The sequence below is a fragment of the Dendrobates tinctorius genome, unplaced genomic scaffold (genome assembly GCF_039654945.1).
Source record: "Dendrobates tinctorius isolate UK_male_01 unplaced genomic scaffold, ASM3965494v1 ptg000181l, whole genome shotgun sequence".
In the NCBI taxonomy this organism is placed as follows: Eukaryota; Metazoa; Chordata; class Amphibia; order Anura; family Dendrobatidae; genus Dendrobates; species Dendrobates tinctorius.
The window spans coordinates 4,942,999-4,963,820 of NW_027361848.1; the positions used below are offsets into that span (position 1 = coordinate 4,942,999).

Here is a 20,822-nt window from a genome sequence, read left to right on the forward strand (position 1 = left end):
ATAAGGCACGAAAGTAGATTTTTTCTCTCTCACACCGACGGGTCCCCGCTTACTAAATATCAATTTCACACAATTTTTAAGCTATGTCTACAAGCTGTCGGTGTGGACTCTAAACAATATGGGACGCATTCTTTTAGAATAGGAGCAGCCACTGAAGCAGCTAGGGCCGGTGTAGCAGAAGCTGAAGTGCAGAGATTGGGACGTTGGAAATCCGCATGCTTTGCGAGATACATAAGACCAGACCTGCTATAACACATCTCGTTTCTTACAGGAGGTCATAGGCCCACAGTTTGGGTATTGGGACATTCTTTTATTTATTGGGCGGGCAAAAGAGCAGAAATACGCCCCGGTGGAAAGAATTTTAAACTCCCACGTATACAGGTCAACTGGAGAGGCATCAGAGGGCTCCTGTGGGATCAAATCTTCCCGGAGTTGGTAAAAATTTCTAAAATGGCAAAAGGGCTGCTGATATTGGTGTTACATGCTGGTGGTAATGATTTGTGCAAGACAACAGGAGCGGAGCTCTTCACGACAATGAAAACTGACATAAAGCGGGCTGTTTGCTTGATACCAGATATGGTGGTTGTGTGGTCTGATATAATATCACGAGCGGTCTGGCACGGAGCTAAAGACCTTAAGGCCGTCGACAAATCAAGGAGAAGGATAAACGTAAAGATGGCAACGTTCGTCAAAGAGAACTACGGCATCGCGGTTCACCACCACAATCTAGAAGAGGACATCTCACTCTTCCTGAGACCGGACGGCGTTCATCTCACAGACATCGGGCTAGATATGTTAACTAATTTGCAGGATGGGGTTGAACAGGCCCTAATGATTTTGTGTGGGGGTCGGAGTCCTGTGTAGGTCATACACATGATCCTCCGTGGCGGTAGTGTAGAGGGCGGCAAGGTTCGTAACCTCTCATCAGCCGACGTGCCCAGCGGTCGTGGGCCCACAGCTGTGAGAACGTTGTGAATTGTACTTGCCTCTCTCTACTTATTAATAAACTGTGACCGACCTGTTCAACCCATCCATGCTTGTCGGTGTTTTTGTTATGGTGGGATTGGTGGGAGGCGGGATGGCACTGCTTACGACACACAGGTCTCTGCAGTCTGGCAGGCACTGTACTGAATAAGGATAGTGTCTCTGACTGTAGAGCCCTCATGGATTTGATGATAAGTGAACTCCGTGCAGTGCCTCCCCTCCCACTACTCCCCCCAGGTAATGCCATGATTTAGGACGCCCCACTGACCAACGGAAAGAGAGGAAGGGGCGTCCGGCCACACCCTCAGGGGTTAAATTCAGGTGCTGGAGTGGGGGTCTTTCTCTTTCCTTTCCGCCTGATACCTAGAAGCTTTTGTCCCACCCTCCCTCCCTTATAGATTAGCAGACGTGCGGCGCAAAGGTTGTTTAAAATCTATAGTTTAAAAAAAAAAAAAAATATTCATGTTTGGTTTGTGTAAAATTACTATTCACATTATCTTTTTATTTTGTCACAGCGGTAGTGTAGAGGGTGGCAAGGTTCGTAACCTCTCATCAGCTGACGTGCCCAGCGGTCGTGGGCCCACAGCTGTGAGAATGTTGTGAATTGTACTTGCCTCTCTCTACTTATTATTAATAAACTGTGACCGACCTGTTCAACCCATCCATGCTTGTCGGTGTTTTTGTTATGGTGGGATTGGTGGGAGGCGGGATGGCACTGCTTACGACACACAGGTCTCTGCAGTCTCGCACGCCGGAGCTGCGTGTCCTGTCTCCGGATGACTTCTTTTACCCGACCAAGCAAATAGTGAAAGGTTTCTTGGGTCATCCGGGTATAATCCGTAAATTTCTCCGGGTTTGCCTGGAGCTCGCTGTAGAGGGTGTGGTACGCTCCACGGCTGTCCCGGAGTTCAATAATGGGATGTATCCACAAACGCCGCTGCTGCCGTCTTCGCTGCCTCTCTCTCTCCCTCTGTTCATGGCAAGCAACGGCATAAGCCTGAGCCGTCCTCATGTCCAGATCCAAGTCAAAGTGAAAGCTCTTCCAGCACAGATCCATGTTTCTCAAGTCAAATGCAAGCAAATGTGAAGAATTCAACTGTAAAAAGGGGCTATATAAAGAATTTCCATAAGACACGCCCACTGCTGTCCCATTAGTGGAGTGTGTTGCAAGAATTTTCCAAGGATTTTTTCTCTAGTTTATTGCGCATTAAAAATCCAAACGCATAAAAACGCTGCGATTTTTTTGTTCGTTATGCGCACAATAATGCTACAAAAAAAGCAGCGTTTACCAGCGTTTGTATGCGCTTTTCACATGCGCTTCATGTGCGCTCCTAACGCAGCGCAAAAAAACACTAGTGTGAAACTAGCCTTATTGTGAGCAGCTTCACTTAAAGGACACACTACCAACCCTTCCATAATCAGTCATTTGGATTGATGTTCTGTCTCAAGACTTACTCGTTTTTCATGTGCATGAGTTTTTGACGATAAGGCTACTTTCACACATCAGGTTTTCGGCGTCAGGCGCGATCCGGCGTCGTGCCGGAATGCCGGATCCGGCAAATGTTTTGTAAAACCTGAAGTGCCGGATCCGGTTTTCTGCCGGATCCGTCTTGTTCTTGACAGACAAAACCGGATCCGTCTCATCCGGTTCATCCGTTTTTCTATCCGTTTTTCTATCCGTTTTTCGACGGATTACGCCGGATCCGGTTTTTAAAATTGACCCTTGTGGCCTTCCGAACGGGATTGGCTACTGGAAAACTAGATATAGCATGTTCCTACAGCCCTTCTTTGACAGGTTGTAGAGAAGAAAGTGCAGGTTGGAGAGAAGAGCAAGTTACTGGCGAAGATGGATGTTGTCATTGGAAATATTACCACTAGAAGTTCTGTGACGGTTTCAGGGACAATTTTCCACTATACTTTGTCACCTCAAGGCAGAGTACACTGGGATGACAGAGTGTGAGAGATTTTTGCCCTAAACTTGTGTACCTTCTGGACCAACAGTATATACCTTTGCCAACCAAAGTTGGCTATCTTGTCATGGTCTTACTATTTTTACCTTTAGGCCACAGGTGTGTACCTGGTTGTGTTTTATGCAAAGTATTTCACCTTTTAACAAAAGTTGTGTACATTGGTAGGAAATCACCAACAATAAACACAACTTTTTAAGTGAAATACTTTGCTTCAAACACAACCAGGAACACAACTGTGGCAAAAAGCTAAAATTTACCCACAGTTATACCTGGTTTTGAATACCTTTTTACCTTTGAAATACCCTGTATTTAACCTTTTTTTAAAACATAGTTCGCCGCAGAAAGAAATGACAGACAACCATTGTGAAACGATAATTTAACTTTTATTTAAATTTTTTTTTTTTTTGTAAAATGTTTTTAAAGTGCAAAAAAACTTTTTTAGAAAGGTTTTAAACCCAATGGGCATTTTTATTACAAAAAACACACATTACAATTCTGTGTACTGTGGGGTGGAAATACTGCTGGAGGGGCTGCGGGACACTTCGACACTGGGTGTGTGGAGAGAGGACTGGGATCTTGGTGGGGAAGGAACAGTTAGAGGTGAAGGTGTGGAAAAAGCTACAGAATGGGTGGACATGTGGGAAGCAGAAGAGGTGGAGGGTTGGGCAGGGACTGTAGGAGCAGATGATGTTGATGGAAAGTTGTATGGGGAAGGAGTTTGGTAAGGGGAAGGAGTTTGGTACGGGGCAGGTTGCTGGAAGTGGGGAGATGACTGGTACTGGGGAGGTTGCTGGTACTGGGGAGGTTGCTGGTACTGGGCAGGTTGCTGGTATGTAGTAGGAGGGGGAGGATGAAAAGTGGCTGGAGGGGGTGCAGATGTAATAGGAGGGGGAGGATGGAAAGTGGCTGGAGGGGGTGCAGGTGGAGGAACTACAGTGGTGGGAGGTGGAGGTTGGGAGGTAACCTGCTGTAGAGCACCGTGGCACGAATGCATTACATGCATCTGCTGGGTAGGAGATAGTGTTGCCATGCGCTCCACAACAGACCTGAAAAAGGTGTGGTTTGGCGAAGATCTTGCTTCTGAATGCATGGTTTGCAGAAGTGTCTTCACCTCCAGAATGCTGGAGTTGATCTGCTGAAAGCCTGCGGAGATTTGCTCTGACAAGACTTTGAGACAGTTCTGGAAAGATGCATTCAGATGCAATAACTCTTGCGCATCACTCTTTTCCTGACCCCTCTGCCGCTGCCGCCCAGTACCCGCAGGTGTACTAGAGGTGGCAGGGGCAGAAGGGTGGGGTAAAGGGAAAGCGATCTCCTCACCAGCAGCTTCATGTAATGTAAGCGGCCACGATGCTCCTGTGCTGGTGGATGGGACAGATGGGTCGAATGTGTGGGAAGGCAGGGAAGGTGCAGATGTACCGGGGCGGTCGAAGTGTCCCTCGGTGCCGGTCTCCTCAGGGATCGCCTCAGAAGGGTCCAATCGTGCAGGCTCCCGAGTGCTGCTCACCGTGCTGTGGAATAAAGAGAAAAAAAAACAATTAAAATACTGACATGGTATGGCCCTGGCTGAAAAAAAAAAGTTACATCTAACATTTTTTTCACATGTGGTGTGTAATATTTACCTTCTGGTGAGCATTGTTTCCCGGAGGAACGACAGGGCTTGTGCGTACTTGTACTTGCTCCTGCGTCCTCCAGATCCACTCGGGGCCCGCATCTCTTTATTGAACTCCTTCTTGAAACGATCCCTCACAGACCGCCACCGATTCACAATTCTGTTCCCTGAAACGAGAAAGGAGTGGTTAGTATACAACATCAGTGTTTCACAAACTCCAGTCCTCATGGTCCCCAGGGGTCATGTTTTCAGGATTTCAATAGTAAATAGAAATCCTGAACACATGATCCGTGGGGACCACGAGGACTGGAGTTCGGGAAACACTGGTTTACATCAAGCAACCGTTACTGTATATACTTACGCTCTTTAATCTGGTCCCGAGCTTCGAGGTCCTCCCAGCGGCCCACAAGGAGAGAACAGATTTCCTCCCAGAGTCGTCGGGTAATGATCAGGTCAGCGTGGCGGCGGTCAGCCATATTCCAGAGCGGCTCCCTTTCTCTGACGAGATCGATGAGGCGGTCCACATCAATCCCTCCATCCTCACCGTCAGAGTCGGGAGCACGCTGTGAAGGCTGTTAAAGAAAAAGACAAAAATAACATAATTAGCCTCCACAAAAGAAATGAAATAAAAAGTGCAAAAAAACAAAGCAAAAATATTTATACTTACACGCTGGTGACCGCCGCGTTGCTGTCGCCGACGACCCTGGGAGGCACTGCGAGGACCTCTTGGCCGAGCACCAGATTGGGAAGACTAGAGAAGAAAACAAAAAATGTTATGTCTTTGGATGTAGGCATTTGTTTGCTGTGTGTGGTCTGCAGAACATTGTTTTCTATGTGTTGTGTGTAGTGTGATGATGTGTTTCTGCGTTTGATGCAAAAAACTTACGAATTGTGAGCCCACTCCAAGCGTCTGTCCACCCCTTCCTTCTTCTTCTGGGAGCTCCTCTTCATCTTGTGATTCCTGTTTTGAAATAAAAGGCAATGAATAGACATATATTACAGAGATGATGGATTTTGGAAATAAAAACTTACCGTCAAACGCTGACGATGCGAGGAAGGGCTCCCAGAAGAAGATGTGCTGTCCTGTTGATGGCCAGACTCCATGGCTGTGGGTATTGCTGCTGCCAGTGATGCCATTTCTGCTGCTGCTGCTGCTGCATCTCTTTGGCGGCTGTTGAATAAAGAGAAACAAAGGGCCAATGAATATCTTGATATTCCATGGCCCTAGTTTGGAGGAATGGGGGATTTGATAATTACCGTCTCTCATCTGCTTCTGGACTCCCCTCCCGTTCAGCATGCTGCTCCATTTGGGGTGGTGCTGATGGTGCTGCTGCTGCAGATGTCTGCTGCCTTCTCCTGCTCCTGGTTCTTGGCTTGGGTGGCATGTTGGGTGTGGCTGAGGGTCCCATTGTCTTGCTTTTATATATTTCCTGTGGGCAGAGCTACTGAGCATGCTCAGACCAAAAAAACCGGATCCGGCCACCGGATCCGGCGCATTGCGGCGCTCATAGGCTTTCATTGTGTGAAAAAGCCGGACGCGCCGGATCCGGCGGGTACGGCTTTTTCGCCGGAGACAAAAAACGTTACAGTAGACGTTTTTTCCAGACGCCGGATCGCGACACATTGCGACACATTGCCGGATCCGGCGAAAACCGGATGAAACGCATGGCCATCCGGCGCAAATGCAAGTCAATGGGGGGGAAACCGGATCCGGCATTGCATTTCGCCGGATCCGGTTTCTGTCAAAAGCGCCGGATCGCGCCTGAAGGCGAAAACCTGATGTGTGAAAGAGGCCTTAGTCCTCAGTGTCCTTAACTGAATGTATGTTATTGTAGTAATGGAGTAGGTATGGAGTAATGAGACAAATTCTTGTTATGAACATCATCCTTATTTGTAAGGGGTGATATTTATCCCTACCAGGTGCCAAATAAAATAATTCTGGTTGATTAGGGTAACCTTAACCCCTTAGTGACAGCCATTTTGCAGCTTAATGACCAGGCCAATTATTACAATTCTGACCACTGTCACTTTATGAGGCTATAACTCTGGAACGCTTCAACGGAACCCGCTGATTCTGAGATTGCTTTTTCATGACATATTTTATTTCATGTTAGTGGTAAAATTTCTTCGATATAACTTGTTTTTATTTATGAAAAAACGGAAATATGGCGAAAATTTTTAAAATTTTGCAATTTTCAAACTTCACATTTTTATGCCCTTAAATCAGAGAGATATATCACATAAATTTCTTAATAAATAACTTTTACCACATGTCTACTTTACATCAGCACAATTTTGGAACAAAATTTGTTTTTGTTAGGAAGTTAAGGGTTAAAAGTTGCTCAGCGATTTCTCATTTTTCCAACAAAATTTACAATACCATTTTTTTATCGACCACATCATATTTAAAGTCATTTTGAGGGGTGTACATGAGAGAAAATACCCAAAACTTACACCATTCTAAAAACTGGACCCCTCAAGGTGCTCAAAACCTCAGTCAAGAAGTTCATTAACCCTTTTAGTGCTTCACAGGAACTGAAGCAATATGGAATGAAAAAATTAACATTTAACTTTTTTTTTGCAAATAATTTACTTCAGAACCAACTTTTTTTATTTTCACAAGTGTTAAAAAAATGAACCACAAAATTTGTGGGGGTAAACCTCTCTTTGGGTGCACGGTAGAGCTCCGAAGGGAAAGAGCCCCATTTGACTTTCAACGCAGAGCTGGCTGGAGTTGAGATCGGACGCCATGTTGCGTTTGGAGAGCCTCTGATGTGCCTAAACAGTGGAAACCCCCAACAAGTGACACCATTTTGGAAACTAGACCCCCCTAAGGAACTTATCTAGATGTGTTGTGAGCACTTTGAACCCCCCCCCCCCCCAAGTGCTTCACAGAACTTTATAACTTAGAGCCATAAAAATATCATTTTTGCACAAAAATGATCTTTTTGCACCCAATTTTTTATTTTACCAAGGATAACAAGAGAAATTGGACCCCATAAGTTGTTGTGCTATTTGTCGTGAGTATACTGATACCCTATATGTGGGGATAAACCTCTGTTTGGGTGCACAGTAGAGCTTGAAAAGGAAGGAGCACCGTTTGACTTTTTAATCTCAAAATTGTGAGACCGGATGCCATGTGGGGTTTGGACATGTGCCTAAACAGCAGAAACCCCCCAAAACTGACCCCTCAAAGATTTTATCCAGGTGTATATTGAGCAATTTGAACCCACAGGTATGACACAGAATTTGATAACATTAGGTCGTCATATTGAAAAAGTTCATTTTTTCCCACAAAAATCTTGGTTTAGACCTGAATTTCTCACTTTTGGCAGAGATAACACCAAAAAGTGGACCCCACAACTTGTTATCCACTTTCTTATGAGCGTGGCGATATCCGATATGTACCGTATTTTTCGGACCATAAGACGCACTTTTTCCCCAAAAAATTTTGGGAAAAAATGGGGGTGTCTTATGGTCCAGATGCACTTACCAGGAGACACCATCCGAGGTTGATGGGTGGTGCGGAGGCTCCGCCGGCATTGGTGGAAACCCTGGAGCCCCCACACATCCATCCCGGGCTGGTGCGGCACTTTTGCAGGTGATCGGCGGTGCAGGGGCTCCGCCGGCATTTTGTGAAAGGAGCCCCCGCACTTCCATTGTTGTAATGCTGAATTGAAAATGGCCGCGCATAGTGAGATCTCGGGAGACGAGATCTTATCTCCTGAGATCTCACTCTGCGCTTGCGCCGCCTCCGGCGGCCATATTCCTGAAGCTCAAATCAGCATTACAACAATGGAAGTGCTGGGGCTCCGGCCTTTCAAAAAAGCCGGAGGAGCCCCTGCACTGCAGATCACCTGCAAAAGTGCCACACCACCCGGGATGGATGTGCTGGGGCTCCGGGATTTCCACCAATGCCGACGGAGCCCCCGCACCACCGATCATCTGCCAAATCGCCGCCCATCAGCCTAGGATGGATGTGTGGGGGCTTTCACAAAATGGCAGAGCCCCCACACCACCGATCCTGCTGCACCAGCCAGGGATGAGCCAGACCACCTCCTGTGACCCTACTCCACCAGCGTTCCATATCACACCCTACCCTCCAGGTAAGCTGAATAATTTGGACTGTAAGACGGACCCTCATTTGACGCCATTAATTTTTTTCCCTATTTTTCTTCTGAAAATTTGGGGTGCGTCTTATAGTCCGAAAAATAAGGTAGTTAAAAAGATCTGTTTGGACAAACTGCAGTGCTCAGACAGTAAGGGCACAATGTGACAAATTTGGCTTTATTTTATTATGGTCCTAAAAATACATTGGCTGATTATAAAATTTGGTCTTGCTAACAAAACAGTTGTCCCGCATTTGCGTATATTGTAGCAGGAAGAATAAACTGTACTGGAATGAAGGGCGAAATGTGAAGGAAAATGGAACCAACTATGTGGCAAAGCTGAGTTTGTTCCAAAGATGAAAGAATACCAGCAGGGCTAGAATGACAGACTTTCAGGGACTTTTTGTACAACGTCCTTTTAGCTCCATCAATCTCTATATGAGAGACGAATGTGCCAATAGATGTGGTACACCATAGCAAGCTCCCACCCACCAAGGTCAGAACCGCTATATGCACAAAACAACCAATCCCCTACCGAATCTGTATTGTCTGGTACCAGAGGTTCGGCAAGAACCATACGGTAAAGTCCATAGTGTATAAGTGCGGAACTTCCCCATCTTTAGAAATCCTCAAATAAAATGATCATGCCCGTATCACCAACATAAATATAAGTAATATAAATGGAAGCCAAAGTTTTGTGTAGCAAGACAGTCGTTAAAACAGTCAAAGTTAGATAAATGGTCAAAAATGTTTGTGAGTAATCAAGTCCTTGAATTTTCAAATGAACTGACTTTTCAGGAACATTTGTGGGGTCCACACTCTAGAGCGTACAGACGTGGGTACGTGGACGAGAATTTGTTGGAATAGTAGTTATGGGATTGATCAAGTGTTGGAATTAATTGTGGAATGGGGTAAAATGGGATCTACTAATGAAAATATTCTCTATTACTTGTTCCAAATTACTCTACTGGGGCCACTAAGCAGAAAATAAAACTTTTATAAAAAAAAACATAATTGTAGGTGATGTGGTAGGTCTGAAAGCAGGGGGAGATACAAAGGCCTGTTTGGGATGGGCATGTGGGGCAATAGTACCGGGAATCACTCCGTTTGCTGTGCTTCCTGCAAACCCAGCATCGTTTTTGAGGATACCTTTGGGTGGGAGTAACAGGGTGAGGAAAATGGCGCTCTGCAAGTCTCCGGGAATCCTCAGACTCAAAGGCTTCCCCCGGTGACTGACTCAAACATGAGACCCTCAATTTTTTCCTTAAACTGTAGGAATGTAAGGGGTCCTTGGGATTTTTTTAAACAGGGCAAAGCTGTTGTATGTGGCAGTTTGAATTAGGTAGATTGCCTCCTTTTTGTACAGGCCCTGGTCTTCCACTTGACCAGGTATGGTTGCAGAACCTGGTCTGATAAGTCAACGCCACCCATAAATTTATTATATTCTGTGACGCAGACCGGTTTTTCCTTGTCCCTGGTGGCACCTCTCTCTCTGACCGTCACAGTAGTGTCCGCATGCAGTGTGGTTAGCATGTAGACGTCCTTCCTGTCTTTCCACTTCGCTGCAATAAGTTGGTCATTTGCAAGTGAGAATGATGCCCCCTTCTCCACACGTCTGGACACCAACTGTGATGGAAACCCCCACTCTGTTTTTTCTGATTGTCCCACAGGCCCCTGTATTTGGAGCATGTAGGGATTTATATAGGGGGACGCTTGTGTAATGGTTGTCCATATACACGTGGTACCTTTGATTTAAAAAGGGCGTCATTAGCTGCCACACAATTTTTCCTGGGATGCCAATTGTCTGGGGGCAGTTTGGGGGGTTTATTTGGCAGTCCCTACCTTCATAAATTAGGAAGGTGGAAGTGTACCCAGATGAGCTCTCACAAGTTTTGTATAATTTTATGCCGTATTTGGCACGCTTGGAGGGGATAAATTGGCGGAACGACAGACGGTCCTTGTAGCTCATCAAGGACTCGTCGACTGCCACATTTTTTCTCGGGTATAGGAATTTAGAAATGAATTTTGCAGGAGGGAAATTAGGGGTCTCAATTTGTTTATAGCCGATCATAATTGGGGTCAGTTCTTGGGGGGGGGGGGGGGGGGGGAGGGGGGCTTGGGAATTGTCACTGAAGTGGAGGAATCTCATCAGGGCTTCGTAACGGACTCCGGACATGACGGCTGCAAACACAGGGGTGGTGTGGGCAGCTTTTGTAGCCCAATAAGAACGGAGTGGTTTTTTTTTTTTTTCTAAACCCATATTCATGGTAATGCCTAAAATTTTTTTTTATTTTAGTGACATTTGTGGGCATCCAAGAGCGGGAATGAAAGGCAGTGGGCTTTTGGGAAATGTATTGGCGGGTATATAGGTTTGTCTGGTGGATGATCAGTTCTAGGACTTCGGGGCTACTAAAAATTTGGAAAAAATTAATGGGGGTATAAGCTGAGTTTTTCAGCCCATTTTTTTTTTGGGCTGAAAGTCCCCCTCTCGGCTTATACGTGAGTCATATACCGGGGATGTCAGCGACCATACTCGCCCCTCCTGGCACGTCTCTGCAGCCCCAGCTTCTCGGTTGTCGTCTTCCTGCGTTCAGCGGTCATGTGGTACCGCTCATTAAACTCATGAATATGTGCATATTCATAAGTTTAATGAGTGGTACCACGTGACCGCTGAACGCAGGAAGACGACAACCGAGGGAGAAGCTGGGGCGGCAGAGAAGACCGTGCGCCAGGAGGGGTGAGTATGACGGGGGCAGAGCAATATTCACCTGTTCCCCCGTTCCATCGCCGTGCACCGCTGTGTCTCTGGGTCCTCCTGCTGTGACGTTGAGCAGAGGGCGCTGGCCAGGGCAGCACCGCCACCAATGCCATTGTGATTTACAAGGTACAAGCATTTATCCAAAAACTTACTGGAGGAGTGTCACTCAATCCATAAGGACCTTCGGGACTTACATCTCGGGATTAGCACCTGCTTCATCTAATACTGAGGTAGTTTCTTCCATCCGTGGTTGTTTAACCCCTACTGTCTTATGATGTAATCTTGCTCCACACACAGTATCTGTTATAAGAAGCAAATTCAGCATCCTAAGGGAAATGTATGACTAGTTTGATGCTAATCTTATTTTTATTCTTGTCTTAATCTGATTATTTATAACTGCTAATATATATTTGACTGTTGACTTTTATAAGCTAAAAATTCACCTGAGTAAAACAGACTGACTCTAATCGCAATAGTCATTTTTCTATTTATATTGATTTTACTTCTGACATCCACGGTGACTGGTGTCTTTTACTTATGGTGCTGGAGTCGGTTTTAACATTATTTATAGGTTTTATAAATTTACCTGACAAAGGCTTTTGCTCTTTTCAAGCCGAAATGCATTGTTTTTACTTGTTATATATAGAATAAAAAACTTTATGAATCAAGCCATTTTAGTCCATGATATATTTTTCGGGAGCGCAGGCACCAGACTTTTTTTTGTTTTTGCATCTTTCCTACTGTCCATCCAAATGTCAGATGAATGTAGATGTATAGTGGTTACCAGCTGAATACTATGGGGACCAGGTCTATCCAAACACTTTGAGAAGTCCTACGACTTACTCCCACAAAATCTTTCTACTGCTGACTTTCTGCATCCTCTGACACCTTAAAAACACATGTGACATGCACAAATGTGAACTGGTCGGTCGGACAGTGTTCACACCACCCACTGACTGAAACGCAAAAAGAAAACACAGAATGACAAACGTGCAAAAATACTCTGTAGTAAAAAATAACAGTAGTCAGCTATACAGGGTATTTAGTCGATAATTTTTTTGCAAAAAATGTTTACCAAGCCTCTCCACCTCGTCACTGTAACCCTCAACGGAGCAATCTCTATCTAATGTATTTAAAACCTGAACACCGGCAGCGTTTCCACTTTACTATAAGCCAGTGAGGCCAGGGTCTTCTTCCCTCTGTACCAGATTGTTACTGTTTGTTTTTGTTCATTGTAAATTTTTTTTTTTTTGTATGTAAACCCTCTTCACATGTAGCGAATCAGGGCCGCTTTTAAAATAAAAAAAATTAAAAAGGATGAAATCTGCAGTGATTGAACAGATGTGCGTCAGACTATACCTTTTAGATTTTTTGTTCATGTATTTGTGACAGATTATTTCAATTTACCGTAATCCAAAAATGTGTGCAACTCTAGGAAATTCTTATTCTTACGTTGCAATTTAAGCATTGTTTTTTTCTTTTCTTTTCTCTAGTTTTCCGAAACCAGCTGCCAAGAAAAAATGACACTTATTCTTATGGTCCACCTCCAGACTCTCCACCACCCCATGGAGAGCACCTTACAAGCTTCCAATTGAAATGTGGTCTTAGTCTGTGTAGGGTATGTGGCTGCCTGGGGCCCAAGTCTTGCTCCAGATGTCATAAGGTGAATTACTGTGACAGACTGCACCAAATGATGGATTGGAAGGTTCAGCACAAGCAGCTATGTGGTAAAGTGTTAGGTAAGCTATATGCTGGTATGGCATCTTTTATCTGACATTGAATTTAAATGTAGTCAGATGCTCCTAATTCAGGAAAAGGTATACCCCTCTTTGTGAATCAGGAGCGCCTGACAAGTGGCGTGCACTTCAATGCGTGCATTGCTACGAGTCATACCCCAGTCATTATAATCTTTTTTTATAATCTTTTTTTATTTTTATTTAGCGCTATCATATTCCGCAGCACTTTACAGTTTTGCACACATTATCAGTCCCTGCTGGAGTAAGATTTATGGCCTATCCAATACTTTCCCCTTGTCATGAATTTCAGCAGAGCTGTGAGAAACAGGCGTGAAGACACCAGAAGTATCAAAATGTAGGTGCGGCTCCAAATTGCACCTAAATTTGTGCAACTTTTCAAATGTTTCACGCCAAAATTCTGACAGGAAAGATTTGATGTTTTGGACCAATGATATTTTGAAATGTGAAATTTCTGAGCAATCCTATGATACATTTAAAGGGAACCTGTCATATTGACCATAATGTCTGATCTGCAGAAAAGACTGAGCAAATTGAGATATAGCTTTTATTTTAGGTTTATTGTATTAGAAGTTTTACCAATAAAACTAAGAATAAAGTCAAGTATATCATAGCAATAAACATACAAGGAAAACAAGACAGAACGTAGTAAGGGGAGAGGGAAGGCTAATATGTAGTACATATACAATGCCAAGTTAAGCATCAAGGGAGTGGTGTGTATGGGTTATTTGATCAGCTGTAATGTGCCTCTAGCAGCCACGGGTGGAATAGCGATCCACACGTGGCTGACAATAAGTTAAATGTCGCTGTAAAGCCCTGCTAGGTGTAGCACAAGCGATCAGGAGATCACAGCTTTAAGTACACCATGTGAAAAAAGTTCTCCAGCGTGGTCAAAAATCAAACATCATGTTTATTGTAGAAACATTAAAAAGACATATAGTGGATACACTAGGAAGCCCAGGATGGCTAGCGACTGATGCATTTCGATTGTGAGGTCTTAGTCATGGTCTGTGTTTTACCCCTATGCAGGGACTTATATCTCTGAACACCAGTCAAGTGTGACATAATCTATCAATTGCTATCGAGGGAGGAAAAAGAGTAACCAATCCCTATAGCATAATCAGTAAGCAATGTATGAAACAGACATCCTGGAAAGCATATATAGAATGTAAAAAATATTCTATCACAATATAAAATATTGAAAAATATAAATATATGCTACAGTTCAGCTTTAATTATTGTAGTATAATGGCCTGTCGAATGCTAAGTCCCTTCGGAATTCTTGTCTGCAACTCAACCCCTTAGTGATGGAGCCATTTTGGTACTTAATGACCAAGCCAATTTTCACAATTCTGACCACTGTCACTTTGTAGTTATAGCTCTGGAACGCTTCAATGTATTCCACTGATTCTGAGGCTAAGTGCACACGCTTGCGGATTGGTCTGCGGATTTTTATCTGCAGAACCCCAGGTAAAATGACCTGTGGACTGACCTGCGGTTTTGCCCTGCAGTTTATCACCTCTACCATGGAGGAGATGGTAAACCGCAGCTGAATCCGCAGAAAATAAGTCACATGTCATTTCTTTCTGCGGATTCAAAACCAGCAGAATGTAAATCTCATAGACTAACATGCTACTGTACACTGTCTGCAGAACTGCCTGAGATTGTTTTGTTTCATGACATATCTTCCATCATGTTAGTGGTAAAACGTCTTCGCTATAACTTGCGTTTATTTAGTAAGGTCTTCCATCTTGTAAATCCGACCCATTTCTTCAAACCATTCAGTCAGTGAAGGACAATGGGGTGTCTTCCAATGTCTTGGAATGATACAGTAGCTCTAGCCGCCGAGAGGCAGAATCGGAGTATGTCCTGTTTTTGGGACTTAATGGAGCCCAGAAGTATTGATATGGGTATCTTATCGATCATCTGCCCACTGATTAGCTGATAAATGTGAAACACTCCCTCCCAAAATGGCTGACTCTTTCCACGGCTCCACCAAATATGTAACATAGAGCCTCTCTCACTATTACACCTCCAGCATTCTTCAGGGACAGAGGGGAAAACAGCGTGTAGAATCACCGGGTAATGATACCAACGGGAAAGAATTTTGTAGTTCTTTTCCTGAGCTGCACACAGGCCATCGACAAACTGAGACAGGACGCATGCCTTCTTCCGTTCTGTCTCCGATATCTGCATTTTGAGATCTTCCTCCCTTCTCTCGAAAAATTTTGGTTTAATTGTCTCATTTCCTGAGTTTAGGATGTTATATAACTAGAAAATACAGTGAACAGGCTGGGACTCCAAAACAAACAGCTCCTCGAATTTAGTTAAAGGGGCCCTAAAGCTCCCTGTTTCTCCCCTGTGGACAAATATGATTTTAATTGAGAGTATTTGAACCAAAGCATTGCAGGTCCTATGTTTGTCAGCGATTCTAAGGGCATCAGGTCTCGTTTTCTCAAAATATGGAAAAGACGTGGTTCATCACGTTCCCTCCAACCCAAGAATGTCTTTACCTTCAATGCCGGGGGAAGTCCAGATTATGGAAAAATGGCGCAAGGGGGCCTATGCCTGAGGATATGTTGCCCATCCTAACCTCTCTATCTCAAAACCTTAAGGTTGTTGCCAGCATACCTGTCTCAAGGCCAGTCATGTCCCTGCCACCGGAGGGGATCCAGGGCAAGCACCACAAGGGGGTCGCCACATCTAACTGCTCCAATACAACACATTGTTTGGATTCTCGATGGTGTTGCCAATCCAACAAGCATAACAGGATGGTATTTTGGTATTTTTATTCGGACTCCCATGACAGCACCACGAGAGAGGGGATCCGCCCTATAGGAACAGGAAACCTACAGATACAAAAGGGCGGCACCTCTCCCACGCATCAGTTGGTTTCCTGTTCCTGAGGGGACGGGATCCTACAGAAGATTTGGATCCCAGGCCGGCCAGCCGACACCGGTAGCGAGGGGGTCTCCTACCTCGGCCTGGTTCGGATTTCCTGGAAGACGCCACGGTGGCCCAGGATGGGTGTCACGGCGGTGGCGTGGACAGCAGGGAGCGGCGTCCGGAGGATGGCCGTCTCCAGGAATTTAGCCGCCGCCGGTAAGTATACCCCCCCCGGGGATTTCCGACTCCGGCGGCGCACATGGGTGGCAGCGCTGTGCAGGGGGCTGCGACCGGCGCTGCTCCGAAGCTCCCGGGCGTCCCGCGGGGCTTCCGGCGTTTCCGGGGTAGCGGTGACGTCAGGGGGCGGGCGGAGGAGGCGCTTCCGGGTCAGCGCGCCACTGCGCATGCGCGGCAATTCCAAGATGGCGGCGCCCATCGGAAACACCGATGGCGCGAGTTCGGGCGCCAGCTGGGGTAGGGAGCTCCATTAAGGGGGGGGAGGGGCGCGGCATGGATACTGCTGACCGGAGGAGGGGGTATTTAGGCGGGACCCGGGCAGGGTTCCTTGCCTTGGCCACATTACTACATGCAGCAGTGTGCAGCAGCAGCAGTGGTAATGGAAAGCGATCGAGAGCAGCAGCGGCAGAAGCAAGGGCAGCAGCGGCAAACATCACTGCCGCCCCTGGATGACCTTCGGCAGGTCAAACAGAAAAAGAAAGGGTCCCGTGACAGTAATGCGGGACGAAGTGACCAGTCCACTCGTAAGAGCTCCTCCAGGCAGACAGGAGCATCGACCGAAAGAAATCCCCCTCGTTCTCCGGTACTTGATTGTGGCACTGGTAAGTGATCTTCGTGAAAGTTCACTCAGTGACGGGACCCCCCTTCTGTGTTTTTTCTTTTCTAGGGAAAGAAAGCTACAACTAAAAATAAGCATAGGGAATGCGCACTCTGTGCATGCCCATTACCGAATGCGTGCCTCAAAAGATTGTGCCCCCCTTGTATTCAGCAGACGGTGGCAGATGAGTCGCCTGCAGTAGCGGCGAGTTTGAGACACATTGTCAGGGTAGAAATGAGGGAAACCCTAAAGTCCTTGTCTCAGCCGCAAAGTCTAAGGGGCGAGGTCCCGGCGGAATCTGATTCCTCGATAGAGTGGAGAAAAAGCAGAGACTCCCAGGCTTCATCTCCCTCGTCCTCCTCAGGAGAAGAGGACTCGGGGCGATTTTGTCTGCCTCTTGACCGGGTAGATAAGCTGGTCAAAGCAGTCAGAGGGACAATGGAGGTAGAGGAGCCTAAGCCCCATTTATCCATGCAGGATGTCATGTTCGGTGGGCTGGAACAGAGGAAGCGGAGAGTCTTTCCGTTGAATCAAAAAATACAGGATCTGATCCACAGAGAGTGGAAAAAACCGGACAAAAGAGGGTCGCTACCACCCGCCCTCAAAAGGAGATACCCCTTCGACGATCCGGCAGTAAGTTCTTGGGACAGAGCCCCCAAATTAGACGCTGCCATTGCAAAGGCATCAAAAAAATCCTCGCTCCCATTTGAGGACATGGGAGCCCTTAAAGATCCCTTAGATAGGAAAGCTGATACTTTCCTAAAAAACACCTGGGAGATGGCGGCCGGGTCCTTAAGACCAGCAGTGGCTTCAACGTGCACGGCCAGGTCCATGATGGTCTGGTTGGACCAGTTGGAGTCACAACTAAAGCAGGGTACATCAAGACAGACAATTCTTGGGGCCCTACCGACCATCCAAGAAGGAGCAGCCTTCCTGGCAGACGCCTCAGCGGATGCAGTGAAAATGGCCGCCAGAGCAGCAGGTCTTTCTAACGCAGCTCGCAGAGCCCTGTGGCTAAAGTGCTGGCAGGGAGACATCCAGTCCAGAGCAAAGCTCTGTGCGATTCCATGTGAGGGCGAATATTTGTTTGGGACAGTCCTAGACGAGCTGCTTGAAAAGGCGGGGGACGACAAGAAAAAGTTTCCTAACCTTTCATCAGCGTCCTACCGTCGCCCATTTGGTAGAAGGAGATTTGGCCAGGGGAGAAGGCGCAACTCTTCGCCTGTTAGAGATCGACCCAGATGGGAAGACAGAAGGAGACGAGGTACGGGCTATATGTTTACATGCTCGTCGAGAGATCAAAAGAAACCAAACCAATGACTAGCGGTTCCCGTAGGGGGTAGACTGTCATCCTTCTTCCCGGCATGGTCACAGATTACGAATAGTGACTGGGCGCGTAAGGTAATATCCACCGGGCTTAGGTTGGAGTTTACCCAGATCCCGCGGAACACCTTTAAACTGACCCCCTTAAGATCTTCTCATCTCGAACAAGCGGCTTTAGAAGCGGAAGTCTTGAGCCTATGTCAGAAAAATGTTCTGGTAGAGGTTCCAGAGGCTGAAAGAGGAAGAGGGTTTTACTCTCCCCTGTTTCTAATCCAGAAGCCTGATAACACATTCAGAACGATTATAAACCTTCGTTCCCTTAACGAGTTTTTGATTAATCATAAATTCAAAATGGAGTCCATTAATACAACAATAAAAATATTGTTTAAAGGTTGTTTTATGGCAGTCATAGATTTGAAAGACGCGTACTATCATGTACCTATCCATACAGACTTCCAGCAGTTCCTGAGGGTGGCAGTTTCAGTAGAGGGCACAGTACGTCATTTTCAGTATAGAGCCCTTCCCTTTGGTCTCTCAGCAGCACCCAGGGTTTTTACAAAGTTAGTGGCCGAAGTTATGGCTCACTTACGGGAGGTGGACGTCTTAATCATTCCATATTTAGACGATTTCTTGATTGTAGGAAAATCGGTGGGTCATTGTAAATCCCAGATAGAAAAAGCTAAATCCAGGTTAGAAAACCTGGGATGGATTTTAAACTACGAAAAATCCCGACTCCAACCCTTAAAGATACAGAAATTTTTAGGGTTGATACTAAATTCAGACACTCAGCGGTGCCTGCTACCACTAGATAAAATACAAAAGATACAGGAGCAGGTCCTTCGGGCAATGGATAATCCATCTATGACCCTCAGACAGGCCATGTCCCTGTTAGGTTCTCTAACTTCATGCATCCCAGCAGTAAGGTGGGCACAGTTCCATACCAGAACCCTTCAAAACGACGTCTTGTTTAATAGCAGGGCCCTTGGAGGCTCCTTACAAGGTCGGATGTGTCTAAGCCCCTCAACTGTTACATCACTGAGATGGTGGCTTGAGAGCGAGAACCTAGCGTCAGGGGTGCCCTGGATAACACAGATAACCCGTATTATAACCACAGACGCAAGTTCCTTCGGTTGGGGAGCCCATATGGGGGACATAGTGGTACAGGGCCAGTGGGATTCTAATTCTGAAATCTCATCCAACCAGAGAGAACTATTGGCGATAGAGCGGGCAGTCAAGAAACTCATTATCTACCTGCAGGGCCATCATGTGAGGATACACTCGGACAACCAGGTAGCGGTAGCATATGTCAACCACCAAGGTGGAACCCGCTCCAGCGCTCTGATGCAGATAACAGAACGGCTCCTCCAGATAGCAGAGGAAAATTGTCTATCTTTGACCGCGCTCCACATCAGCGGAAAAGACAATGTAAGAGCAGACTTTTTAAGCCGCAAGGCTCTAAGACAAGGAGAATGGGCCTTGAACAAAAATATTTACCGCCAGATTGTCCGCAGATGGGGCCAGCCAGAGGTAGACCTCTTTGCCACCAGGAAAAACAGAAAAGAAAGATTGTTCTGCTCTCTGAACCCCAGGGAAAATCCCCTGGCGGTGGATGCCCTACTGATAAGATGGGATTTTTCTCTGGCATACGCCTTCCCACCATTGAATCTTCTTCCTCTGGTAGTCAGGAAGATCAGAGAGGATCAGGCAAGAGTCATACTGATTGCCCCCTTTTGGCCCAGGAGGACCTGGTTCGCATGGTTGAGGACCATGTCGATAGGCGATCCCTGGGTATTGCCGAACCTTCCGGATCTCCTCTACCAGGGGCCAGTCAGCCACCCACAAGTAGCGGGACTTCATTTGACGGCGTGGTATTTGAAAGGTCACTGTTAAAAAATAGAGGGTTCTCCAAGAACTTAATTGACACCCTCCTAAGAAGCAGAAAATTAACCACCACTAATATCTATGCTAGGACCTGGAAACGCTTCCTGTCCACCTTTCACTTTGACATCAGAGATGGAATTCCCACGAAACAGATTCTGGAATTTCTCCAGAAAGGTTTCGAATTGGGTCTCTCCACAAGCACGCTAAAAGTATAAAAGTACAAGTTTCAGCCTTAGGGGCCCTGTTTGCAGCTGATATTGCAAAAGATTATTGGGTAGCAAGGTTCATCAGAGCAGCGGCCAGATCGAGACCTATACACAAAGACAGATGCGTACCATGGGACTTAAACTTAGTCCTTACAGCCATGACAGAAAGTCCGTTTGAACCTTTAGATTCCGCCTCACTAAAGATTATATCCCTTAAAACAGCATTTCTGGTAGCAATAACATCCGCACGTGTTTTTTTATGGATATCTTTGAGAAAAAGCTTTCTTCTTGCCACTCTTCCATAAAGGCCAGATTTGTGCAGTGTACGACTGATTGTTGTCCTATGGACAGACTGTCCCACCTCAGCTGTAGATCTCTGCAGTTCATCCAGAGTGATCATGGGCCTCTTGGCTGCATCTCTGATCAGTCTTCTCCTTGTTTGAGATGAAATTTTAGTGGGACGTCCGGGTCTTGGTAGATTTGCAGTGGTATGATACTCCTTCC

The 20,822-nt window shown here is 46.0% G+C and overlaps 1 protein-coding gene across 2 annotated transcripts in view; it reads left to right on the forward strand.

The window, feature by feature from the left end:
• Window positions 1-20,822, forward strand: part of PDCD2 (programmed cell death 2) — a 204,472-nt gene that overhangs the window by 74,354 nt on the left and 109,296 nt on the right. For both annotated transcript variants that reach the window (XM_073551858.1, XM_073551857.1), the window contains exon 2: window positions 12,927-13,172. In XM_073551858.1, coding sequence (XP_073407959.1) covers window positions 12,927-13,172 — 246 coding nt within the window. The remainder of the gene's footprint in view (window positions 1-12,926; window positions 13,173-20,822) is intronic.